Genomic DNA, 27,856 nt, shown 5'->3' with positions numbered 1-27,856 from the left:
CACTCTTTGGAACCTTCCCTGTACATACGAATGTAGTGTTACCGAAGTAAGCCTGACTTGGAGAAAATAACTAACTGAGACAAACTACACTAGAACTAGAAGTGTGAACTTTGATTGCCCTCTCCACCTTATGCCCCACATAATGGATCATTAACTTTTCAGTATGCAGAGATCACTGGAGAAATTTTATAAATAAAACCACAGGCTGAGACAGAAAACTAGTGTTTACAAAATATACTTACCATACTTCCTCCAAATGTATCAAAGGGCAGAACTGAGCTTCCTTAAAAAACCTCAAACACTGTTATTATTTGAATGGCAGACAAAAATCTTTATTTTAGACATAGTTCCAAATCCAGATTTTTTTTTTCTTTTCAAAATCTCAAGACTTACTATCAGTCATAGGGAAAGTCCTACCCACTATAAGGCTGTATGACTCCACATGCTCGGTTATCCTACAGTCTAAAAAAAACCCCAAACCCCAAGAACAAAAACAAATAGACATACATATCTAACTATAATAGGATTTCCCAGGAGGAGGAAGATATATATTTTTTTAAATATAGAAATTTCAGTAATTAATCTTTACACCAGCAATGGGAGGTAGGTTAGTAATATCAACTTGTTTAAAGATGGGGAAACTGAGGCACATGGTGGCTAAACAACTTGCCCAAGGTCACCGAGCAAGCGAGCAGTAGAGCTGGGATTAGAACTCAGGAGTGCCTGATGGCCACCCCGCCCCCATTCCTTTTATATTACACTGCCTAGAGAAGCCTACATAGGGTGCCTTTTGCATCATTCACCAACCTCAGATATAGGCTGGTGGTATGGAGACGATATGCCCCTGAGCATTATTTTTAATATTTTTCCTTTTTTAAGTGTTACTGTGTCTGGGCTATTTCCATGTCACCATTTTATACAGAATTATTAGCATATGTGGACATGAAAGCCTCCTGAATTTAACAGAAGAAAAATGCATTTTTATGAAATGCATCAACAAGACTGGTTATGACAAAATGGCCAAATCTACAGCAGCCAAAGACTTGTGGGAGAGGTGTCAGTTCCAAGAGCGGGCCTCCCGGCTTTAGAAGGCAGGACCAGCACCAGAAGTCTGAAGGTCCAAGAAAAAACAAAAGCTACTGACCTCCTTTAGATTTAAACATAAGCCCCCTGAGGCAGACACTAATATTCTTTATTATTTGTACCATGGCACCACAGTTTTGGCAGCCTGTCCAAAGTGGCTGGGAGGGCAACTAATTCAGGAGATGGGAATCCTGTTCTTGGAGATGGAATGTTTTTGCACATGTACATGGGGTCTCTATCAGAAATGATTGCATGAGGAATGGACAGTTCCTTTTGGTCTGTGATTAAGTACATAAAACTCTAAATGACCTAGTAAAAGCCAACATGGAATCTACCATGTGGAGTAAGTGCACTTAGTTCCTGACCCACACTTCTATTCCAGCATGCCCGCTTTCCAATTTTAGGGATTAAAAAGGCACAGTGCAAGCCAGTGCCATATGTACTTTGCTGATTAGCTTGTTTGTGCACCTTTAAGTGCTATGTAAGCAGGCTATTCAGGGTATATGCAGCAAGTAGCTGTACCTATCTCACTAAATACAACACTGGACCCTAAGTGCTTTAAACTATGATCCTGCAGAAGTTTCAGATATTTCACGAGAAATATTGGACAAGCATATTCTGAAGTCAATTAAAAACAGAAAAGAAAAACAATAGGCCAGAATATTATACTGATTTGTAAATGTTCAGTACAACCTCTGTAAATTTCTTCAAATCCTTCATTGAGTTAGGAATCAACCCTATAAAGTTTAAATCATGCGAGCAACCCTCTTGAAGTGAACATGATTATCAGTGAGAGCAAGAATAACTCATGGGTATAAGAGTTACAGAATCAGGTCTTAGGGTTTCTGTAAATTTTGCTTCGAATCTCAGGATTAATTGGAGCTGAATCTATTTCCCTATGTTAAGTATCCTCACACCTTCTTGTCAACAGTCTAAATGGGCCATCTTGATTATCACTACAAAAGTTTTTTTCTCCTGCTGATAATAGCTCATCTTAATTAGCCTCTTACAGTTTGTATGGCAACTTCCACCTTCTCTGTATTTATATACACCTCTACCCCAATATAACGCGACCTGATAAAACACGGCTTCGCATACAACACAGTAAAGCTCTGACACACTGCTCTGAGCAGCATGTTAAGGGTGCTGTGCTGTGCCGGGGCCGAGGGGTTTGATAAGGGGCAGAGGGTCTCGGGGGTGGTCGGGGCTCCCCTACCCCCCAGGGTCTGGGAGGCAGGAGCTGTGGGGAGGGGGCACTTTTGAGGGCCCCGCAGTCCCAGAGTGGCCCGGGGGATTAGGGGGGTGCTGGGAGCAGCCCACTGCACTTCCCTCACCCTGGCCCCAGCTGTGTCACTCAGGGGAGGGGGCTTGGGATCCCCCTTGCACTCACCGGCAGTGGTGGAAGTGGAGCAGCCCAGCCCCAGCCTGCTCTTCCAGCTCCCGTGCTCCGCTTCTCGCCGCAGGTGAGTGCGGGACCTTTCCCCAACCCCAACCCCCCTCCCCCCCCAGCCCCAGCCTGCAACACAGCTGGGGCCAGGGCAAGGAAAGCGGAGCAGGCTTGGGCCATGTCGCTCCGCTTCTTGCCACAGGTGAGTGCGGGGGGCGTCCTTTCCCCAACCTCCCTGCACTCACTGGCGGCGGGAAGCGGAGCACCACAGCTGGGCGGTGACGGAGGGGAGTGGGCTGGGGCTGTGTTGCTCCACTTCCTGCCGCTGCCGGTGAGCGCCTGTCAGGGGGCAAGGGATGTGGATGGGGTTGGAGCAGTCAGGGGACAGGAGCAGGGGGGTTGGGGTTCTGGGGGTGATTAGGGAAGGGGGGTCTCTGGAGGGGGCAGTCAGGAAACAAGGAACAGGGGGGGCCAAAGCACGTTAGATATAACATGGTCTCACCTATAATGTGGTGAGATTTTTTGTCTCCCGAGGACCGCATTATATCGGGGTAGAGGTGTATGTATCTTCTTACTATATGTTCCATTCTATGCATCCGATGATGAAGTGGGCTGTAGCTCAAGAAAACTTATGGTCTACTAAATTTGTTAGTCTCTAAGCTGCCACAAGTACTTCTGTTCTTTTTGCAAATACAGACTAACACGGCTGCTACTCTGAAAACCATCTACAACAGAGACTCTCGACAAGATTTGGGGCTTGTCGTGGATAACTAGCTGAACATGAGCTCTCAAGGTGATGGTGTGGCCAAAAAAAAGCAACCTTGGGATGCATAAACGGGAATCTTGAGTAGGAGTAGAGAGGCTATTTTACCTCTGTATTTGGCATTGGTACGACCACTACTGGAATACTGTGTCCAGTTCAGTTGTCCACAATTCAAGAAGGATGTTGATAAACTGGAGAGGGTTCAAAGAAGAGCCACGAGAATGATTAAAGGATTAGAAAACGTGCCTTATAATGACACACACAGAGTTTGATCTATTTAGCGTAACAAAAAGAAGATTAGGGGCTGACTTGATCACAGTCTAAGTACCTACATGGGGAATATATGAAAATAGGCTCTTCAGTCTAGCAGACAACAATATAACATAATCGAAAGTCTGGAAGTTGAAGGTTGACAAATTCAGACTGAAAATAAGGTATAATTTTTTTTACAAGTGTGAGTGTTAACCACTGGAAGAATTTACCAAGGGTCACAGTGGAGTCTCCATCCTGACAATTTTTAAATAAAGATTGGATGTTTTTCTAAAAGATATGTTCTAGGAATTATTTTGGGGAAGTTCTATGACTTGTATTTTGCAGGAGGTCAGATTAGATCATCACAATGATCCCTTCTGGCTTTTGAATACATGAATAAGCAAAGCAGGTTATCTACCAAGCTTCCTTTTCTAAAGTAACAACAATTGTAACCAACCTTTTACGAGGAATTCTTTGACTGTTACTTAAAAAATCCAGGTTCATATGATTAGTGATACATTAGTGCATGGTTACCTGGGAAGCAGGTTGTTAGGTGTTCCATTAGAGCTTCTTGTGTGACTTGTTTTCGCGCAGAGTTCATTGCCGAGATGGCCAAGCAAAGGATTTCCCCAAGTGGAATAAACTGTGACTGACTGATGGGAGACATATTGATTGGTGATACATCACCTGTAGAAAGACAGTAGACATTCAAGGAAGGCTTTCATTTAAACGTTGTTCACTGATCATATACAGAGATGTGTCCACTGCAATGTGCACAATTTTGTATAGTTTATATTGCTCTTGCGATAAAACCTTCAAAACTAGACCAACAACTTATTAGAGAAGTCAAAGACACAATACATTTTTGACATTGAAGGTATATTAAAATGTTCAGGAAATATTTTTGAAGAACAATCCAATACTTGAACCCAAAAAACCCACACCCATTGCAGCTGCAGAACCCCAAGGCTGTATGTCCAAAGTGACAACTGTACACACAAGCATGAACTTGTGAATGCAATGGGTTCATACACATTTTTGCAGGCACAAGCACTGCTCTCTCTTTTCAAATCCTGGTTGTATGGGTCATCTAGAGTTTGTACTAGAGAGAATTTCGAATTTTTTAAAAATTGCAACAAAAATTAGAAAAAGAAAATTCTGCAAGTGATAATGAGCCATATTTTTAGCTTGCTGGCCAGCTATATTATACCCTTTGCTCAGTGGCACAAAAACATCAAATACCTAAAGAGTTAAAGAGCTCCTTCCTTGGTCTGCAGATGTAATGACTTTGCATGACTGTAGTTTAAAAAGAGAAATTTTGAAGTTTTGTTGAAGAAATATGAACAAGTACAGACAGTTGTGTTATCTGCTTTAGGTGAACTGTATTTTTACTTGCCAGGTTACTTATCCAATTAATTTTTCCCATGAAGTTTTTTAAATATATTTTATTAGCCAATACTTTAAGAGCACTGAACAACTTTTAAACTTAAAAGGTTACAGGATGAGAAACAATTTGATGAGATAAGTATATAGTACATACACATTTAAAGTCTGCTCTTTATCTCCTGTTTCAGTGGTAATAGTTCCCAGATGGTCCCAAAAGTACAGCAGTGCTTCCTACGTAACCAGTGAGAAAGCAGAAGGATTTGAGGTTTCCTTAACCATAACAGGTTTCAGAGTAACAGCCGTGTTAGTCTGTATTCGCAAAAAGAAAAGGAGGACTTGTGGCACCTTAGAGACTAACCAATTTATTAGAGTATAAGCTTTCGTGAGCTACAGCTCACTTCCTCAGATGCATCTGAGGAAGTGAGCTGTAGCTCACGAAAGCTTATACTCTAATAAATTGGTTAGTCTCTAAGGTGCCACAAGTCCTCCTTTTCTTTTAACCATAACAGAATACTAAATAGTTACACCAGGCTAAACAGTTGGTGTTAGGATTCTGATCAGCTTTGGACTACAGTTCAGGTCACAGACTGATCAATCACTGGGTTGCAGGTTTAGATTAAATGGCTTTGAAACTTCATGAGCTGTTCTCATGAGATTTCAGTGAATTTGAACAACTAGAATACAGTTTTGGATCAGATCAGAAACCACATATATGGAAGTGGGTTCAAATCTATGAATTCAGATCCAACCCACTCCTGAAATTGAAAGGGATTAGATGTTCTGCATGTGGCCCCATTAATTTTCATTGTCTTGTTTTTTACTAAGCAGGTACAGTGTGCTCACACAGGGCTCACAAATGGAAAATCAAATGCATCTCATCTTAAACAATACTCAGAATTGTTGCACTGAGTATTTTGTAAAAAAGTTTTCATAATTGCTTTAGGTTAACCCTATGTGTAATATTTGTTTTTCAAATACGCCAGTTGCATATTCTGTTGCACAGTAGGGACACATGAACAGAGATGCATTAAGGATTTAAAAAATCACACATACAAATATGCAAGTGGATTTAAAAATAAGTTTATTTATGCTGTATCTCTCTGGAACACTGTTGCCTACCACCTAAACAGGTCTTCATTCTGCAACTGGATATATGCTGGCAGACATTAGAACCTATAGAGAGCCCCATTACCTTCAGTTGGACTCCTTGTAAGCACAAAGATCTGCCCCATGTATGTTTGACTTCAGCACTGGGGTCTTGAATTAGAAGCTCATTGGGACATTTTTGTTTTACCTGTCTGCAAAGTCACTGGGACATTACAAAGTAATAACCAACAACAATCTGGAAGATGGTGGACATCTGATTAGGAAGAATAGTAGACAGGCTTACAAATGACAGGACGCAAAAACAGGTAGGCACAGCATTCCTAATTTTTTAAGAGGGGAAAAAAACCTGAAGAGTTAATTATACTATTGTTAAGACAAACAAATATTTTATCTGTCAACAGGTAAAATTATGTATATAAACATATGAAGATAAAATCTTTAAAATCAATGAGATATAAATATAAGAAAGTAAGTGTTCAAATGTATCTAGATAATACTTAGTCCTGCCATGAGTGCAGGGGACTGGACTAGATGGCCTCTCAAGGTCCCTTCCAGACCTATGATTCTACCTACAAAAATGAAATTGTATTGGAGAGAAGATGACATTGACCTAATTGGTCTCATACCTGAAAAGCATCAGAATTGGTATGTACACACACTCCAAAGGATTACAACTGGAACACGAGATCTTTCTTTTTAAATAGGCCACTTAACCTAAGGAATCATTAGGATTTAATAAATGATCCTTTACAATTTTTAATTAGTCTTCTGAAGGAAGAGATTGGATTCAGAATGTTGTGAATTGTATGTTTCAGTTGGCTGCATACTAGTCATCAAGTAGTAAAGTTATTTTAATTTTAGAAACACTTGGTGCTTCCTTTTTATGTAGAAATATCTGTGTATGCTGTGCATGAGAAACGGTTTTGTAAAGTATGCAAAGTGCAGACAAGGCCCTATAAGCCCCCATTTTCAAACGGCAAGTCTGCAAATATTGTTCTAAAATTGTGAGCTTAATTTGCACAATTAGTTACCACTAAAGCATCTGGAAATTGGGGTTTTTTATGTAAGCAAATCAGATACAATTTTCAACGGGAATCCATACACATTTTAAATTCAAAAGGAATGGCTGACATATATTAGTTTCGTAAAAGGCTATCATAATTCACTCCTTGCTAATCCCTTTGAGAGTTGGTTAACTTTGACATGGCAACCCTCATTCATCTTCACTGCTGTCAGAATTAATTCTATAGTTAAACCTACAGATGCCAATAAACCATCTACTGGAGATAATTTGCGATTCTTCAAACAGAGGAACAGAACATCTGTAAAACTTACAACAGACCTAGTAATAGAGAGCCACAGAGACCAGCACTTATGGAGGTACTAATTTGCCAAGTTTTATCTTAAACACCCTTGGGCTCTGGGAAGTTCCAAGTACTCTGTGGTTGAAGTTAAGTGAACAAATTCTTTGATGCACAGCAACAGAAAGTATCTTGTGTTTACAATTTAATTTAATATATTATCACCAATTATATGTGTAAATACCATTTACCCTTTGGAATACAAGATTTACAACAAATCTTTTTAGGAAAGATCTGTTTTAAAAAAAAATCAAGTATTCTTTTCCTAAAACTTTTTTTTTTTGGTAGACCTCAACACTTTATAAAGGATTCAGCATATGGCTCCCATTAACTCAGTCTGATGCTTATTTCAAGCAGCTTTCCTTTGAAATCAAATTACTAGACTTGACTTTCAAATGTTTATGTTCAAAATTAAAAGGAAAATAGTGAAGCCCAGAAAGCGGCATTCATCAGCTGACTGTATGTTTTGTTAAAATACCATCAGCAGCTAGAAGTACATGGTTTCAATTCCATTTCAGTGGAAAGAAACAGTCAAACTTTATTAAAAAAAAAGAATGATAATAAAATCAAGTTTCCCGGTATTTTCTTATGTACTTCATAAGCATTTTGAAAATGTCTAAGCACCTAACAAGTAATTAATGGGATCTGGTCTCTCGTTGATGACAATGGGATTTACATAGATAATTACCCTTTTTAATGGGCGCTATTATTTAAAAATTAAGAGTCCAGTTTTAAGTAAAATAAACACATGCTCTTAAATAGCATTTTTCTTCCATGAATCTCGAAGCACTTTACAGAGATGAATAAACATTATTATTCCTACTTTACAGATGAGACCCCACGGCACAAAGAGGTTAAGTGATTGCCCCAGGTTACACACAATCAGTAACAGAGTTGGAAATAAGAACCCATGCTTCAGTGTCCTATTCACCAGCTCTGCTATACACCATTTAATTCAGTATACCTGCTCCCTGTATGTCTGAATCTCATCTGTTTATTTTACTGACAAAAAATATTTTTTAGTAGAGATCACACTTATGACAAAATGTTATGAAAGACAAACCTAGACTGCATTCTGCTCTATGCATTAGCAACAAAACTGTCAGCTAAGTTCTGACAATAGAATCTTTATTACTGATTAAATGGTTAGAAAGAACAAAGTTTGACTTCCCGCTCTCTGTCTCAGTTTGCAGGGACAGCAGTTAGAAAAATCATCTTTGATTTATAAATGGAGCCAATTCAATGCATCCATTGAGAGAGAAAAATATGAAAATACTACAATGTTTTTACAGAGTCACTTTTCAGAGTACAACCACACTTTATTAGAATTTATACACTTATTTCCTCACATATGGGGAAGAAACCCCCTAAGAGCACTTCTGCAGTGCAGTGAAATGTAAGAAGCCCAAATGTAACCAATTCCTCCCCTTCTCCCTGTCACTCAGAGCTCTTTAACCTTTTGTGGTACAGCAGTTTTCTCCAGATAAACTTTAAACATACGATTTTATTAAAAAGGAAATTTCAAGTTATGACATTACAGCCATTTCATGATATCTAACTACCACAGGGAGGGTTTGCATTAGAAATGCTTTAGATAGATTTCCATGCCAACAGACTGATATCTTCAGCACACGATTGTGACTTCACTATGGGATCAAGCAAAAGTAGAAGCTTGTTTGTGATAGTGGAAAAAGCTCTTCTTCGAACAAAAGATAGCTAACAGCAGCAGCTGGGGACAGAGAAAATTACAGACAGAAGAACAAACTCCTCATATAAATATTCTCTTTTCGAGCTTACCTAAAATCCCTTTTTGAAGGGACACATTTGCAAAACTACTTTTTGTGAGCCTAACTGGCGAATACTGGTGGATAAACTGAACAAGTTATGCATTTGACCGGGGTTGCATCCTCATTCCTAAATTTCAAGGTGAGTTCAATCATATTATTTCCAGAATAGCCCACATCATAGGCTAGCAAACAAACACATAAAAACACCAATTCAAAACAACAATGTACAAGTGCATATCAAATTGCCACTTGAGGCTATATGGCACCTTTTAACCAGATTAAACAATCGTGAGAACTGGAAGAACATGCAGCTTCTGATAGCATTAAAAATGCTAGAAACATGAGATCTGTGATATATTAACATATAAATGAACATATGAGTCAACAGTGTAACACTGTTGCAAAAAAAGCAAACATCATTCTGGGATGTATTAGCAGGAGTATTGTAAGCAAGACACGAGATGTAATTCTTCCACTCTACTCCGCGCAGAGTAGAGCTCAACTGGAGTATTGTGTCTAGTTCTCGGTGCCACATTTCAGGAAAGATGTGGACAAATTGGAGAAAGTCCAGAGAAGAGCAACAAAAATGATTAAAGGTCTAGAAAACATGACCCCATGAGGGAAGATTGAAAAAATTGGGTTTGTTTAGTCTGGAGAAGAGAAGATAGAGAGGGGACATGATAACAGTTTTCAAGTACATAAAAGGTTGTTACAAGGAGGAGGAAGAAAAATTGTTCTTCTTTACCTCTGAGGATAGGACAAGAAGCAATGGGTTTAAATTGCAGCAAGGGCGGTATAGGTTGGACATTAGGAAAAACTTCCTGTCAGAGTGGCTAAGCACTGGAATAAATTGCCTAGGGAGGTAATAGAATCTCCATCATTGGAGATTTTTAAGAGCAGGTAGGACAAACACTTATCAGGGATGGTCTAGATCAGGGGTTGGCAACCTTTTGGAAGTGGTGTGCCGAGTCTTCATTTATTCACTCTAATTTAAGGTTTCACGTGCCAGTAATATATTTTTAGAAAGCCTCTTTCTATAACTCTATAATATATAACTAACCTATTTTTGTATGTAAAGCAAGTAAGTTTTTTAAAATGTTTAAGAAGATTCATTTAAAATTAAATTAAAATGCAGAGCCCCCCCCCGTGGCCAGGACCCGGGCAGTGTGAGTGCCACTGAAAATCAGCTTGCGTGCCGCCTCTGGCACGCGTGCCATAGGTTGCCTACCCCGATCTAGAGAATACTTAGTCCTGCCATGAGTGCAGGGGACTGGACTAGATGACCTCTCAAGGACCCTTCCAGTCCTATGATTCTATATTTTACTGACCACGACTGAAATTTAAAAAAATATGTAGTCTGCCAAGTCCCAACTAAACACACTTATTTATTTTTAATCACTTTTTCAGACTTACTTTACTGATATACACATAACATCAAAGTGTAGTATCAAAAGACGACTGCAACTGGATACAAGAAAATTTTTTTAGAAAACAAACAAGCAATTTACCCTGGTTTAAGAGAAGGCTAAGCCTTATTTATGTACGTTTTAAAAGAGCACCCTAATAGTTGGTAAGAATTCCACTGACTCTAAAATAAAAAGATATCCCTATGCCTCTAATCAGTTTCACAGACAATGATGGTATAAGCCTCTATATGCTTGCTAGCACAATGGGATCCTGGTCCATGACTGGGGCTCTTAGGGTCTATGATAATAAAATAATAATAATTATTATTATAACAGAATCTTGCATACATCTTACCAGCTAGCCAATTTTGCACCACTGAAAAAGTATGCACACCAAAACATACCTTCTTCTTATAGACACATGCCACTGTTTCATAATGCAACCCATATTGCAAGAATTCAACTATATGATATGACCATTCAAACTATTTTTGGCCTTGGGAACTACACAGAAATCCCAGTGCTGACCTACAGTATGACAAATATTTGCTTCATGTGTTAACGTTCTTAGGGTAGCCTTTGAATGCTGCTAGTGATTAACTCTGATCCAAACATGTAAAATGACCTATTCCATCCTTTGGACCTGGTTAAAAATGACCCTGCAGATGTAACATACCAAATGTCAGTAACTTTGTTAATATGTGCTGAAGTGCACGCGCACACACACTCAACACATTATGATAGAAATATTTCAATGTATTTTGCTTCATTCATTTACCATAGCCAGCTGACTCCTGACTCCCCAGTCTGTGCAAAGCTATGATCACAAAGCGTCTATGAAAATCTATGGGACTGTCCCAGAGAATATCAGGAAATTCCTTTTTTATAAAATATATATAGTGAGCTTTTAAAAAAGCTACCCAAACGATTTTTTCAATTTCTTTTGCTGAATTACTATTTTATACTTTCAGCACACAATATGTTAAAAAGGGGATTTACCTGAACCCCTATGCTCCATTACAGTTCTACAGTAGCTGTGATGTCACAACATTGCCAGGGCATTACATCATAGTGGAATCTGCCTGGCTGCAGCAGAGATCAATGCCACAAGACCTGAATAAAAATAAAGCATGCTTTTAAATAATATGTTGAATGCTCATCTCTTACCAAAGCTACTGGGGGCCTCCAGACCATAAATGCTAATGCATTAACTGTGCGGGTCATCTTTAAGGAATTCTATAATACTTGAATCTTCCCATAATTTTGTATGAGAGAGAGAGAGAGAGAGATATAAACATAGCTAAGAATTAGGGGGGGGGGGGGAATCTCTAAAGAGCTCTGCAAATATACCTCCTACTCAGTGTTATGAAAACACATCTTCAAAAAAATCTCTTCTTTCACCCTATATTAATGGAACAGTTGGAATCACACCCTACCACCACCCCCTGTTTTGAAGGCACTCACAGTCTTAGTAAAGCAACTCTCCACTGCAATGCCTCAGGATTCTGCAGTGTCACTCCTCTTCTGCCTGGTTCTCTGCAAAGTGAAGTCATAGGAATGGATCAGCCAACCTGCCTTTGCACTACCCTGCCCAGAATCCTTTGTGAACTGAAATGAGTCATCGTTCTGAGAAAAGCTACAGTTCGATGTTCCAAGGTTTCTCCGTATGTCTGTGCATGCTTCTTTGTCTTTGCAATGGAATGTCGCTGCTTTTGTAACAGTGCACCGCTGCACTGTACAAGAGTAACAAACCAGTCTCCTTACCAAGTGGGCAAAAAAGCCACTTACATGCATTAGCAGAGACGCGTTAAAGCTTTAACTCCTAGACAAGCTACAAAATTTACATCTAGCAGCATATATTCCTGATTTAATACAGACACATACATACACACAGCATTTATTTCTAAAATCACTTGCAATTTAGCTCACACACTTACCCGTGTTTATTATAATCACAAAAAAAATTTGCCTTCCTTTTCCATGTCTGAAGAAAGCTGCAGACCTATGTGTAATACAGATGGTTCTATTGTACACTGGATCAAAGTTGTGTAGCTGTGAACTGTTCGTCAAAAATTCATATTGGGGAACAAGTCCTTTCAAGCTTATGTCTTGTCATCCCATTCACCAGCTAGGTTCACAATAAAGCGAGTCCTGAAATCATGCCAACGAGCCAGCAGAAATCAAACTGCTCCAAGTGCCGAGAGCCAGCGGAGCTGCTGCTGCTTCTGCTGACAAAGAAGGTAACGTTCAGAATGAGGTCACTGTGTCAACATCTCACTCTCAATGTGAGGCTTCTGTTTGCTTGGTAAGTGCAGGCTAACTTAGGCTTTTTGGGGTGGAGAAGGGTACATTTATTAGCCTTGAAGAAATGTTTAAATTGTTTTAATTTGGGGGAAATTTTATATCCCACTGTGACTTGTCAAAGAGACAGAAACAATGCACAGGAAAAAGGAAAAACAAAACAAAGGCATTTTGATATGGGTTTTTCTTTAAAGGCATATTTTATTCTGCATAGAATACAGTGCCCTCACTTTAAAAGTACTTAGACTCACAGGTCCATAAAATCCTATAACACTACTCCTTGATCGTCATCAGACCCCATCTACACTGCAGATACAACTATGCAAGGTAACAGTACAAGACCAAGGTTAAGGTCTTATCAAGGCTTTATCTCAACTAGGAACACAGGTGTTTGGATATTGTTCGAGTTAGCCACGTAAAGGTAGCTTATCCCACTGTAGATTCAGTTGAACACCTTTAAAATCATACCAGCTGATCGCGGCTCCCACTGACTGCAGTTCGCTGCTCCAGGCCAATGGGAGCTGCTGGAAGCAGCGGCCAGTACATCCCTCAGCCCGCGCAGCTTCCAGCAGCTCCCATTGGCCTGGAGCAGCGAACCGCGGCCACTGGGAGCCATGATTGGCCAAACCAGTGGATGCGGCAGGTCAACAAACCGGCCGGCCCACCAGGGGCTTTCCCTGCACAAGTGGCAGAACAAGTTTGGGAACCACTGTGCTAGAGGAAAGCCTAGGGCCTACCCTGACCAACTAACCATTTTAAAGGCAGTAAACTGAATCTGCAGTAGATGCCTACTGGTTTTCCCAATGGAATTAGCTACCTAGAGGTAAATAATTTGATTAAACAACCAACCAAACCAAACATTCTTTTCCTAGTCTTGACAAGGCTCTATACTGTAGATTGTTGTAACCACAGTATCAGGTCATGTGACAACAGTGGTGTAAACTGGGTGTCTTGACACAACTGTAATTATAATGAAGTAGGGGCGTCAGAAGGTATTTGAAGCTCTAAGAACTATATTTTTGCCATACTTACACCCAGAAATTTTATACCTAAAAAATAAATAAATAAATAAATAAATCCCTATCCTGTGGTACTTAGCCAGGAAAACATCCATTGATTTTAAGAGCCTTTTGCCTACTCGAGGGCTGCAGAATCAGGCTCAAAGTTTCTAAAAGACAGATTAATCCAACATGGCAAATTGAATTAAACATGTCCCCCAGAATCTTTGTGAAGAAATCTCTGCAGTTAATTCATCAAATCCACATCTATTTTCTGATAAATATTTTTTATATTTCTGGAAAAAAAAAAAAGCTTACTGTGGGCACTCTTACAATGGAATTACAGCAGGACATACTGTAACAAAAACCACCAGAGCTTTTTCCTCTAGTTTTTTTTTTTTAAACTCACAAATTACTATTTCAAAAGTTGAAAGGGACTGAAGATGAAGAACAAGACAGGATTGCCACCATTATTATTATTACAGCATGAGCTAAGAAAAGGAAAAGTCCACACAAAATAATATCTACTGAAGTCCAAATTAGTGAAGTGGTTCAATTATCACGCTCCTCCGTCTCTGACATACACATAGGACAAAGTGATAAGCATTCAATAATAGCAGCAACAGCTGACAGTATGTATTAAATTGCCATTGTATGGCCATCTGCCATATCAGACGATGACATCATGACCGCTCGTTTTTTCTATTATGGCTGTATAGTCTGATCTGTAAGGAGCAAAGGTTGTGAACAGATGTCACGTAGGAATGTGTAGGCTCCCACTGAAGATTTGTCATGACATTTGGCCCTTTTTTCAATCAGTTTTTCTTGTCTATCATTCTCAAAGAGTTTACAACTTTTATTGATAGTTGCTCTCCATTCAGGTCTATCCGTGGTAATGTCTTCAAAGTTTTCATGAGTTCAGATTCTGTTTAAGCGTGTCTTTGAAACATTTACGTTGACCAACCTTCCTGCACATTCTGAATTTCAGCTCACCAGAGGACTTTTTTGGGGAGTGTATCATCATCCATTCAGGTAACGTGACCTGTCCATCTAAGCTGAGCTTTGATGATCATTGCCTCAATGCTGGTTGGTGTTGTTTTTTCAAGGATATTAACGTTTGACAAATTGTCTTGCCCGAGGAACTTTAGAATAGAGCGAAGACAGCACACGTGAAATTTTTCAAACTGCTTGATGCGTCTGCAGTAAATTGTTTACATTTCACATCTGCATAAAAAGGGATGCTATCACTGCTGCACTGTATATCATCCATTTTGTTGGCTGTCTGATGATATGCTTGTTGAGTATCTTGTGGCAAAGTCTTCCAAAAGCCTGGCTTGCCTCTTGTATTCTGTTTGATATTTCCTGATCTCACATGAAACAGTACTGCCACTGTAAAGCAACTGACATTCTTTATTTTTGTAACATCAGTGCTGATATTTGGCTCAGTGGTGGTGATTGAAGGGACTGTTTGGAAAAAGACTTCAGGTTTTTTTCCAGGCTGGTGGTGAGTTCAAACTGTTTAGTTGCCTCTGGGACCATGTGAAGAATAAATTTTAGGTCATTTTCACTATGACTAGATGGAGCACAATCAACTCCAAAAAGACCTTCACACACAAGTTCCTCACGGATTTTTGTCTTTGCAGTAAGCTTTCAGAAACTAAAGAGACTTCCATCAGTTCAGTCCCTTACATATATGCCCTTTTGAAGGTTCTCAATTGCATAATGCACAACGGCTGCAAAGAAGAGTTTAAAGAAGATCGATTCCAGCACAAGGCCTTGTTTCACACCATTGTACCTGGGGAATGGGTTAGAGAGGCCACCATCTGAGAGTACTTGACGAGTCCTGTCTTCATGGATTTGGCGTATGATGTTAACAAATCTATTTTGAGTTGTCTCCTCCCTGATGGTAGTCACCTACCCACATAAGATGGAGCCTAAAGAAAAGAGTCCTTTGTTGATCTTTACCTTAACTTGTACAACACATCCTCCCAGGCCAGGGCTCTGAGATTTTATGGTCTTTATCACTGCCCTTCTATCACTACAGGAAACTCAGAGAAGAAAAGGAATATATTGGACTGTGCAAAGAGGAGAAAAATTAAAAGTTAAAAAACATCAGTGAAATATAATGGGAAGGTTACCATTACAGATGAGACAATTCAAAATAGATGTGTATCACTTCTACTGCATTCCTAAATTTTGAATGCTTAACTCAGTTATCACACAGAATTGGAGTGAGGCACTGAAGAAATTCCAGCTCTTTTCTTATAACTTCTTTTTGGTCCCAGAGATTCCCAAATGGACTTGGTCACCTCATCCCCAGAGGGATGCTACCTGCTACATCATAACCCCTACATGCCCCCTCTTCCTCCCAGCATAAACCCCAGTCTCTCCCACCCACAGCCTCCTTATCTCTAGTTTGTTCCTGGACCCTGAGTTTCATTACTCGCTGCTAAGCTCTCCCGCTGAAGGCAATTATCAGTAGCTGATATTAATATCTGATACACTCTGATAGCTACGATTTCATATCCAATAAGTTTGGAAAAACATCCCTACTTATCACATATCTAAAATGTGCCACACAAACGAAGGAAAAATAATTACCAATCCTACCTAACCCAAGGCAAAAAAAACAACCGATGCCTCGCGCACAAACAGTAACAACCTGGAACCATGTGAAGAAATGCTGAAGCATTAAGTTGTTAGTCTTAAATAGAGTCTGAGCCCTGGTCTACACTAGGACTTTAGGTCGAATTTAGCAGCGTTAAATCGATGTAAACCTGCACCTGTCCACACGATGAAGCCCTTTAGTTCAACTTAAAGGGGTCTTAAAATCGATTTCCGTACTCCACCCCTGACAAGTGGATTAGCGCTTAAATCGGCCTTGCCGGGTCAAACTTAGGGTACTGTGGACACAATTCAACGGTATTGGCCTCCGGGAGCTATCCCAGAGTGCTCCATTCTGACCGCTCTGGACAGCACTCTCAACTCAGATGCACTGGCCAGGTAGACAGGAAAAGGCCTGCGAACTTTTGAATCTCATTTCCTGTTTGGCCAGCGTGGCAAGCTGCAGGTGACCATGCAGAGCTCATTAGCAGAGGTGACCATGATGGAGTCCCAGAATCGCAAAAGAGCTCCAGCATGGACTGAACGGGAGGTACGGGATCTGACTGCTGTATGGGGAGATGAATCCGTGCTATCAGAACTCCGTTCCAGTTTTCAAAATGCCAAAACCTTTGTCAAAATCTCCCAGGGTATGAAGGACAGAGGCCATAACAGGGATCCGAAGCAGTGCCACGTGAAACTTAAGGAGCTGAGGCAAGCCTACCAGAAAACCAGAGGGGCGAACGGCCGCTCCGGGTCAGAGCCCCAAACATGCTGCTTCTATGATGAGCTGCATGCCATTTTAGGGGGTTCAGCCACCACTACCCCAGCCGTGTTGTTTGACTCCTTCAATGGAGATGGAGGCAACACGGAAGCAGGTTTTGGGGACGAAGAAGAAGAAGAAGATGATGATGATGAGGTTGTAGATAGCTCACAGCAAGCAAGCGGAGAAACCGGTTTTCCCGACAGCCAGGAACTGTTTCTCACCCTGGACCTGGAGCCAGTACCCCCCGAACCCACCCAAGGCTGCCTCCTGGATCCGGCAGGCGGAGAAGGGACCTCCAGTGAGTGTACCTTTTAAAGTACTATACATGGTTTAAAAGCAAGCATGTGAAAGGATTAATTTGCCCTGGCATTCGCGGCTCTCCTGGATGTATTCCCAAAGCCTTTGCAAAAGGTTTCTGGGGAGGGCAGCCTTATTGCGTCCTTCATGGTAGGACACTTTACCACTCCAGACCAGTAACACGTACTCGGGAATAATTGTACAACAAAGCATTGCAGTGTATGTTTGCTGGCGTTCAAACAACATCCGTTCTTTATCTCTCTGTGTTATCCTCAGGAGAGTGAGATCTCATTCATGGTCTCCTGGTTGAAATAGGGTGCTTTTCTTCAGGGGACATTCAGAGGAGCCCGTTCCTGCTGAGCTGTTTGCCTGTGGCTAAACAGAAATGTTCCCCGCTGTTAGCCACAGGGAGGGGGGAGAGTTGAGGGGGTAGCCACGCGGTGGGGGGAGGCAAAATGCGACCTTGTAACGAAAGCACATGTGCTATGTATGTAATCTTAACAGCAAGGTTTACCCTGAAAGACTGTAGCCACTGTTTTATAAAGTGTGTCTTTTTAAATACCGCTGTCCCTTTTTTTTTCTCCACCAGCTGCATGTTTTTCAATGATCACAGGACCTTCTCCTTCCCAGAAGCTAGTGAAGATTAGAAAGAAAAAAAAAACGCACTTGTGATGAAATGTTCTGTGAGCTCATGCTGTCCTCCCACACTGACAGAGCACAGACGAATGTGTGGAGGCAAATAATGTCAGAGTGCAGGAAAGCACAAAATGACTGGGAGGAGAGGTGGCGGGCTGAAGACAGGGCTGAAGCTTAAATGTGGCGGCAGCGTGATGAGAGGAGGCAGGATTCAATGCTGAGGCTGCTGGAGGACCAAACCAGTATGCTCCAGTGCATGGCTGAGCTGCAGCAAAGGCAGCTGGAGCACAGACTGCCACTACAGCCCCTGTGTAACCAACCGCCCTCCTCCCCAAGTTCCATAGCCTCCACACCCAGATGCCCAAGAACGCGGAGGGGGGGCCACTGGCCAACCAGCCACTCCGCCACAGAGGATTGCCCAGAAAAAAGAAGGCTGGCATTCAATAAATTTTGAAGTTGTAAACTTTTAAAGTGCTGTGTGGCATTTTCCTTCCCTCCTCCACCACCCCTCCTGGGCTACCTTGGTAGTCATCCCCCTATTTGTGTGATGAATGAATAAAGAATGCATGAATGTGAAGCAACAATGACTTTATTGCCTCTGCAAGCAATGATCAAAGGGAGGAGGGGAGGGTGGTTAGCTTGCAGGGAAGTAGAGTGAACCAAGGGGCGGGGGGTTTCATCAAGGAGAAACAAACAGAACTTTCACACCGTAGCCTGACCAGTCATGAAACTTGTTTTCAAAGCTTCTCTGATGTGTACCACACCCTCCTGTGCTCTTCTAACAGCCCTGGTGTCTGGCTGCGCGTAACCAGCAGCCAGGCGATTTGCCTCAACCTCCCACCCCGCCATAAACGTCTCCCCCTTACTCTCACAGATATTGTGGAGCACACAGCAAGCAGTAATAACAGTGGGAATATTGGTTTCGCTGAGGTCTAACCGAGTCAGTAAACTGCGCCAGCGCGCCTTTAAACGTCCAAATGCACATTCTACCACCATTCTGCACTTGCTCAGCCTGCAGTTGAACAGTTCCTGACTACTGTCCAGGCTGCCTGTGTAAGGCTTCATAAGCCATGGCATTAAGGGGTAGGCTGGGTCCCCAAGGATACATATAGGCATTTCAACGTCCCCAACAGTTATTTTCTGGTCTGGGAATAAAGTCCCTTCCTGCAGCTTTTGAAACAGACCAGAGTTCCTGAAGATGCGAGCATCATGTACCTTTCCCGGCCATCCCACGTTGATGTTGGTGAAACGTCCCTTGTGATCCACCAGGGCTTGCAGCACTATTGAAAAGTACCCCTTGCGGTTTATGTACTCACCAGCTTGGTGCTCTGGTGCCAAGATAGGGATATGGGTTCTGTCTATGGCCCCACCACAGTTAGGGAATCCCATTGCAGCAAAGCCATCCACTATGACCTGCACATTTCCCAGGGTCACTACCATTGATATCAGCAGATCTTTGATTGTGTGGGCTACTTGCATCACAGCAGCCCCAACAGTAGACTTGCCCACTCCAAACTGATTCCCAACTGACCGGTAGCTGTCTGGCGTTGCAAGCTTCCACAGGGTTATCGCCAGTCGCTTCTCAACTGTGAGGGCTGCTCTCATCTTGGTATTCATGCGCTTCAGGGCAGGGGAAAGCAAGTCACAAAGTTCCATGAAAGTGCCCTAACGCATGCGAAAGTTTCGCAGCCACTGGGAATCATCCCAGACCTGCAACACTATGCGGTCCCACCAGTCTGTGCTTGTTTCCCGAGCCCAGAATCGGCATTCCACAGCATGAACCTGCCCCATTAGCACCATGATGCATGCATTGGCAGGGCCCATGCTTTCAGAGAAATCTGTGTCCATGTCCTGATCACTCACGTGACCGCGCTGACGTCGCCTCCTCGCCCGGTATCGCTCTGCCAGGTTCTGGTGCTGCATATACTGCTGGATAATGCGTGTGGTGTTTAATGTGCTCCTAATTGCCAAAGTGAGCTGAGCGGCCTCCATGCTTGCCTTGGTATGGCGTCCGAACTGAAAAAAGGCGCGGAACGATTGTCTGCCGTTGCTCTGATGCAGGGAGGGGCGACTGAGGACATGGCTTACAGGGTTGGCTTCAGGGAGCTAAAATCAACAAAGGGGGTGGCTTTACATCAAGGAGTATTTCAGGCAGGACTTCACGGAGGGTTCCAATAAGAAACGGTGCACCTAAGTTATTGTTCTTATTGGAACCAGGAGGTTAGTCTGGCCTCTGATTGATACATGGCTAGATTTACCTCACTGCACCTTCTCTGTGAGTGACTGCAGTGTGACCTAGAGGAATGAGTCCCCTAGACGGGGGAGGAGGGGGGAAGCAAATGAGTACAAAACAAATCTGGTCTATTTCTTGTTTTGATCCACCTCCATCTGTCTTTTACATCTTTGGCTGGCAGCAGACGGTGCAGAAGGACTGCATGCCATCCACATCTCATGGCTGCTCGGCAGAAGATGGTGCAATAGGACTGCTAGCCATCCTCATCTCTTGCCTGCCCAGCAGAAGATGGTACAGTACGACTGCTAGCAATCCGTATCGCCTGCCTGCTCACCATAAGACGGTTCAATAGGACTGACTGCAGGACTAAAGAGAATGACCTGGTCAAGTCACTCCAAATTTAGTCCCTGCGCCCAAGTCTGCCCAGGCGCTCCCAGCCGACGTGGCCAGGAGCACCTTGGACATGACGAGGACGGCTACCAGTCATATTGCACCGTCTGCTGCCAGAAGGCAATGGGTTGCTGCTACTGTGTAGCAATGTAGTACCGCGTCTGCCAGCACCCAGGATACTTAGGGTGACGGTTACCTGAGCAGGCTCCATGCTTGCCGTGGTATGGCATTTGCACAGGTAACTCAGGAAAGAAGGAGCGAAACGATTGTCTGCCCTTGCTTTCACGGAGGGAGGGAGGGAACGGGGGCCTGAGGATATGTACCCAGAACCACCCGCGACAATGTTTTAGCCCCATCAGGCATTGGGATCTCAACCCAGAATTCCAATGGGCAGCGGAGACTGCGGGAACTGTGGGATAGCTATCCACAGTGCAACGCTCCGGAAGTCGACTCTAGCCTCGGTACTGTGGAAGCACTCTGCCGAGTTAATGCACTTAGAGCATTTTCTGTGGGGACACACACACTCGAATATATAAAACCAATTTCTAAAAAACCGACTTCTATAAATTCGACCTTATTCCGTAGTGTAGACATATCCTGACAGAGAAAGGGGACACTTCTAGAAATGATTATTACCTCTCCTATGTTTCCTTGACCTCTAAGGGTATGTCTTCACAGCAAAGAAAAACCTGCGGCTGGCCTAGGATTGCCAACCCTCCAGCATTATTCTGGAGTCTCCAGGAATTAAAGATTAACCTTTAATTAAAGATGGTCATGTGATGAAACCTCCAGGAATACGTCCAACCAAAACTGGCAACCCTAGGCTGGCCTGTGCCAGCTGACTCGGGGTCGTGCCAACTGACTCAGGCTCACAGGGCTCAGGCTGCGGGGCTGTTTCATTGCAGGGTAGACTTCCGAGTTTGGGCTGGAGCCCAGGCTCTAGGACTGGGCAGGATGGGAGGGTCCCAGAGCTCAGGCTCCAGTCCAAGACCAGAAGTCTACACAGCAATGAAACAGCCTTGGCCACAGCCCAAGCCCGAATTGCCTGGCATAGGCCACTTGTGGGTTTTTCTTTGTTGTGTAGACATACCCTAATAGCTACTTCTCCAAACTCTAGATCATTGACAAGAACTAAGGAAGAGCTATTACAAAATATCCAAGGAATCCACTAACAGCGTCCTCAACTTTGAGGGCAGAGAAAAGCGGTGATCTGCATTGCTCAACAATGACCTCTACAGAGTGCTAAGCAACAGTACTGTTGATCTCCAAAAAGGATTCTGTTCATTTCTTTCAGTTGACAAAAAATGCAAGGGAAGAGGGTTATAGGATTCATCTGAAGTCCGGAGACGGTGAAGTGGGAGAGAAAGCAACACCAACAGAAAACAACCACTAATCTATACTATGCCAGGCTGATTTGGAACAGAAGTTTTATAAAGTACAACAAAAATATCCTTTTGTGAAAAATGTTGGAAACGAAATTAAACAAAATCATTGCAACAAAATGTATCGGCTGGCTTAGCCACACACTGTTCAGTGTCTAAGGTATTTCCACTTTGGTTTAGCCAGAACAGATTTTCAGTGCAGCTGGGGATGTTGCAACTAACAGAAAAGCAAGCCTGCTAGTGATTAAAATTCCTAAAGGTGAGGGATGCCCTGAATTATCAGGGAGAGGGCCCAAAAGAAAAATCATTGCACTTCCATTTCTAATGACAGTGATAAGTATGGGAGAATTTTCAGCCAAAAGACGGGGCTGCAGTAGCTATAGCTTTAAAAACAAATAATGATGACTGATGAATAACTTCAATTCAAAAGGAGAGTCTGCTACACACAGTGAAAAGGATCCCCTTAATGTGCGTCCCATGGCATCACAGCAGCCTTTAACAGCCTAGTCTTTCCTACACATGAGAGAACTGATGAAAAAGCCAGGCATGGAATCAACTAAAATAGAGCCAAAGTAGTTTTAAAAAAATAAAAAAGGTTAGACACTCCGAAGTTTTAACAGTCAAGAGTTTATTAGGTCTTTTTTCCCCTCTGGGTGGAAGGAATAATTTTCATTTTGTCTGGAACTGATGCAAGAAAGAAGAGAGAGGAGCACTATAACACTTAGGGAAGCAATTCTGATAAATTATACTAAGTATTAGCTAATCTAGCATATTCTGCACCTATGGTCTACTGTTAGAGGAGGCAAGTCCACTGCTCATGGTGTCTTGTGACACACTAAAATCCCTCCATTTAAAATGTCCAGAGGCTTGAATCAATGACTGGACTGTGAGCACAAGACATGCTGTACTAGAACAGATCACTAGCCCACCTGCCCCAGTAAGCCTTCTCTGATGGTGGCCAAGCTGTTACAGAGGAAAATGCAAAAAAATCCAAAATGCACCTGGCCAACTGTGCAATAATGCACCATCGGAGGAAATGCTTTCCTGACCCCAACTGGGGATAAGTCAATTCCCTGAAGATCCTCAAGGATAGGGAGCCCTTGTAATTTTTATCTCAAGTAATTACACAAACATATCAACATTAAAAAAATTAAACTACTTTCCTTGATAATATCTTGATCCAGGGAGCCCACACAAGTTAACTATACATTACATTAAATTAAATGTATTTCCTTCTACCTGTTTTACATATTTTGGTTTTTAATTTTATTGAGCATTCACTTATTACCATCAACTAAAACCTTTGACTTGCTTTCTATCATCATTATTTTATATAACATCATCCCTACTCACTCTTCTCCCTTTCAAACCTAATAGTTCCAGGAATCTGAAAAACTCTTTGTTTGGGAAGCACTGAAACGGAAGGTGAGGCTGTGACTCTCCATGTCTGGAGAATAAGACAGAAAGTGTCAGGCTGTGTATCTACCCCGCTATACAGCGTAACAGCCACTTACTTTTTTGCTACCTCTGAGTGTGGAACTGACATCTTCATCATTTTGACTATGGTTACCTAGACAATTTTCCTAATTCAGAACCCAATCAGTATGAACAAGCCATTTAAATTCTTTTCAATGTACTTTATATGGTGCTGGCCTACACTGAAATTGTGACGCCCAGTTACTTAGCTTTGTTAGATCTTCTTCAAATTTTTAAGGGTCCAGACTAACTTAAATAATTGTGGATTGGCAGCAAGTGTTGCCACTGTACTATATGCTCCGTCTTTCAGATGTTTAATATATTTATTAACAAAACAATCTCAGTACTGATTCCCTCTGTGAACTACACCATCAACTCCTTCCAATGCTGAGCACTGTCCCTTTATTTCTATTTTTTGCTTTCTGTACTTCAACTAGATTTGACAGGACTTTCTCTCTCAGTCTTTCATTGAATAATACTATGCCTACAAAGCACTAGCCTGGAAGGTTATGTCTACACTGTACACTAAGTCTTGGCTCTGACACAGGTTTACGCCCAAGTCCCTCTTTCATCCACACATAAATCACTCTGATTCGGTGATCACTTAGTACTTGGATCCTAGGGCCATGCTAGTGGGACAGGTAAGAGACAGACTCGGGTCCAAAACCTGTCATCTTGCAGTGCAACACAGCTCAAGCTGCAGACCTGAGTCAGAAGGCCTGACTAGTGCATTATGGACGCCTTAGCACAGCTGTGAGACCAGAGTCCAGCAACTGTACACCCAGGTGTACAATGCAGTCTGGACACTCAACACTGAGTCCACAAGCGTAGGTGCCACTGATGCAGGTTTACAGTACAGCGTAGACATACCCGAAAAAGTGTCCTCGTGCTCCTGGAGTGCCATTGTGACTAGCCCCTGTGCAGGAGAAGATGAGTGTGTGGAGGGAAAATTTCTTGTGCTCTTAACCACCTGCTTAGGCTTAGTCACAATCTAGCCCATAGCTTCTTGGGAAGAAAAATACATATATATCTTCTAATAGTCTATTAGTCACTATTTTTTTCCCTAACTTTCAAAGAATTTAAAACATCAGTGCATAGAAGAGACAACAAAATAGAGAGGTTGATTTCATTAGGTACCGGGGCTGATCTCCATTTAAACCAAAGCTGAAACAGATGGCTGCAAACAAGAGAGGTTTTTGCGTGATTATTTGAACTACAAGCTGAGAGAACACCAATAGGTGTGGAGGAGCACTCAGTTCAGACAAAGTCTGCTAGGAACGGAAGTAGTAAAGGGGGACACTATTGTACACATCCACTAGGAACAACAAAGAATGATCGAATAATGAGTTTTAGTAAAATGTCATAGTATTATAAATACAAACGCCAATGGGTATATTAGAATGCCTGGCATTAGGAGGAGAGCAATATAAAAATGACATTTATCCTGGGAAGAATCAATAGCATACAGTAAGTCCTGCCTATCAGCTATACAGAAAAGATAGGTTACTCATACCGAGCTGAGAGAATATTTCTGGGTGAAGAACACCATCTCACCGAGCCTGTATGATACATGAGAGAAAAAATAAACTCAAGAGGGTTATATTTATGATCTGTAAGATCATAGTGAGGTCAGAATGCTGAGAAGGATCAGAGAACACATACCGCAAATTTATATTAAAACAATAATAATAGGTACCTCCAGCTAATATAAAGTGGTTGTATGCCATGGCAGAACACGGTTGGAAGAACAATTGCTTGATCTAAAAAAATATATTCTTGAACATCTTATTCTTGAGCATAAAACAGGAAAGGATACTGCTGATTTACACCTAAGTAACACATAAGAATTGGTTCAGGAAGTAGTGTGTGGAACTACTAAGAAATAGTAACCGTAACAGTAATCATATAATTAACATGATCAACATTCTCACAATGGAACGTAATCAGCAGCAGTGTTAACCCCCGGGACTTGACTGTACCTTTAAAACTCACAATCTGCACTGGGGCTAGCTGAGTGTCACCCTGCCAGACCAGGAGCTCCAGAATGCACAGTACCTTTCAGCAGCTCAGTACAGCATTGATTATACACAACCTTGTTGGACGGTGCAATAGATGTATCTGAACAGCTCTTTTGGGAGGTTCGAACGGCTGTGGGCGCTAGCCTTCTGAAAGTCCTGGAACTGGGTCTAGCTAGCCCTGACACTGGGGTGCAAATAGCATGGTAAAATTTCCTTGTGTCATCTAGCCCCTTACCAGTGCAATAGCCAGTAATAATCTGGCATGTAGAATTAAACTGGAGTTGCTTTAAAAGAATTTATTTGTAATCCAGAACATACAAATGAAATAAAAGAAAGAAAATGGGGGGCGGGGGAGAGGGGGAGGAGGAGAGAGAGAGAGAGAGAGAGATGGTATGACTAAATGGTAAAGTAGAAGGGCTAATTTGGGCCAAATGAATTCCTTTTAAAAATGGGAAATCCAGAATAAGTCATGCTAATAGAATGGAAGATAGACAGGTAAGAACAGTTAAGAAGGCTAAAAGGGAATTTGAAGAATAACCAAATAAAGCGATGACATTTTAGTACCTCAGAAGTAGGAAAGCTGTGAAAGGCTGGGAGTCCACTAGATCACTGGGTTTCAGTGAAGCAGAAGGAAGGCAGGTTAGAGTAGCTGAGTGGAGTAAAGGAAAGAGCAGGAACTGAGCTACTTTGTGGGGGCAGAAAGCTAATCTACGTGCACTGCCTGTGCACGTAGTGGGTGCTTTTGTTTTGTTTTCTTTTTGCCCTTATGCACTAGTCTGACCTTCACCCTCCAAATAGCTTATGGCAGCATCACTGCCATATAAAAGATTCAATAAAAGCCTCAGTTAAAAGCCTGACAGAACAAATGTGCCTTGTACTGCACCCTGAAGCTCAAACGCTAGTGCTAACGAACCGCCAGAGGGAGCATTTTCTATAGGCAAGTCATTTCATGAAAATGCCCAGCTGCTGCTCCTAGCGAGTATTCATTCTTCACTGACTTTCAACGAGTTCTTATATGCTTTGGAGGGGTGTGAGGGAAGGGTGTTTCAAAAGAAAATATCCAAACTGCTCCCCCCCAGTGACTTATTCCCAAGCTTTCACAATGCAAGATCAAAACTAGTTCAAGGAGAACTTTCTAGGACAATTAAAGAAACAAACAGCATGCATATTAATTATCACTTATTCAATGCCATTACATTTAGACAGCATGCAAAGGGTTCATCAGTTTGTATAAACATCCAGACAGCAAAGGAACAAACACTCAAGAGGGCTATTGTAACAAGACATCACCAAGACTGCCTTTAAAAGTCCATTGATTCATTTGTATTAAAAACTCTTCCACAGAATGAAAGCGATCTGAAAGGGTTGGAGAAACAAGGTAAGATGGAAATTGATCTCAGGACTTGACCACATGAAGACATTTTCTGGCATAGTTATATCACGATAACTCTCTGTGTGGGCACATTTTCTGGATTAAGTGTACCTTTTTTCCAGTTTAGTTCATATCACTTTGGAAGCAGTATAAGCTAAACTGAAAAAATATACTCTTTATTATTCTGGAATAAGTTTCCACACAGGAAGTTATAACAATATAACTACAGTAGTATAATATGTTGGTAAATTTCCCAATGTAGACAAGCCCTCAGAGTGTACATAAAATGGGGAAACCTAATGAGACTGAGAATCCAAAACCATAGTTACATGCAACAGTGCAACAGTATAAATGATACTATATGTATTAGTGGTGGGAAAATATTTTCACATTGGTACGTTATACCTTCTACTGACGCAACAGAAAGGAAGGAACAAAAAAGTATATGTAACTATTGTTTTCCTGTAATTATGCTTTCTCCTGGTGCATGGCAACTTATCTCTGGAGTACTCAAACTTTCTCTTTTAAAGTTCAAATTAAGTTCCATTTCTCAAAATATTTTCACTAAGGCCAAAAGCAAGATATTAAAAAACAGGAGCCTTAAGTTCGGAACCTGTGTCCATAGGCAAATGTATACATGAGCCTGATTTTCAAAACAGCAGATAACAGGCAGCTCCCATTAATTCTAACGAGAGCTACTGGAGGCTCAGCACTTCTGAAAATCAGGTCACTTATTTGGTAGCCTAACTTTAGACACGCAATTCTGAAAATCTTGCCTAAAATGTTCAAGTCTTGAAAGTCAACAGGACTTGTGCTCCTAAGTCACTTAGGCACATTTGAAAAAATTCTACCAT

The 27,856-nt window shown here is 41.8% G+C and overlaps 1 protein-coding gene across 7 annotated transcripts in view; it reads right to left on the bottom strand.

The window, feature by feature from the left end:
* The window catches only part of STOX2 (storkhead box 2), a 244,525-nt gene that overhangs the window by 35,525 nt on the left and 181,144 nt on the right, over window positions 1-27,856 (bottom strand). For 4 of the 7 annotated variants that reach the window (XM_078852521.1, XM_073341767.2, XM_073341761.2 and 1 more), the window contains one exon: window positions 4,020-4,172. In XM_078852521.1, coding sequence (XP_078708647.1) covers window positions 4,020-4,152 — 133 coding nt within the window. In that variant the 5' untranslated portion in view covers window positions 4,153-4,172. Of the gene's footprint in view, window positions 1-4,019; window positions 4,173-5,025; window positions 5,106-11,531; window positions 11,646-11,996; window positions 12,069-12,469; window positions 12,754-27,856 lie in introns of those variants that run through there. The other 3 variants (XM_073341762.2, XM_073341766.2, XM_073341764.2) reach the window with 3 other exon arrangements.

The sequence above is a fragment of the Lepidochelys kempii genome, chromosome 4, assembly GCF_965140285.1.
Source record: "Lepidochelys kempii isolate rLepKem1 chromosome 4, rLepKem1.hap1, whole genome shotgun sequence".
NCBI classification, from domain to species: domain Eukaryota; kingdom Metazoa; phylum Chordata; order Testudines; family Cheloniidae; genus Lepidochelys; species Lepidochelys kempii.
Note: the sequence above shows the minus strand (reverse complement) of the source record. Positions and strands in the feature narration are given on the sequence as shown.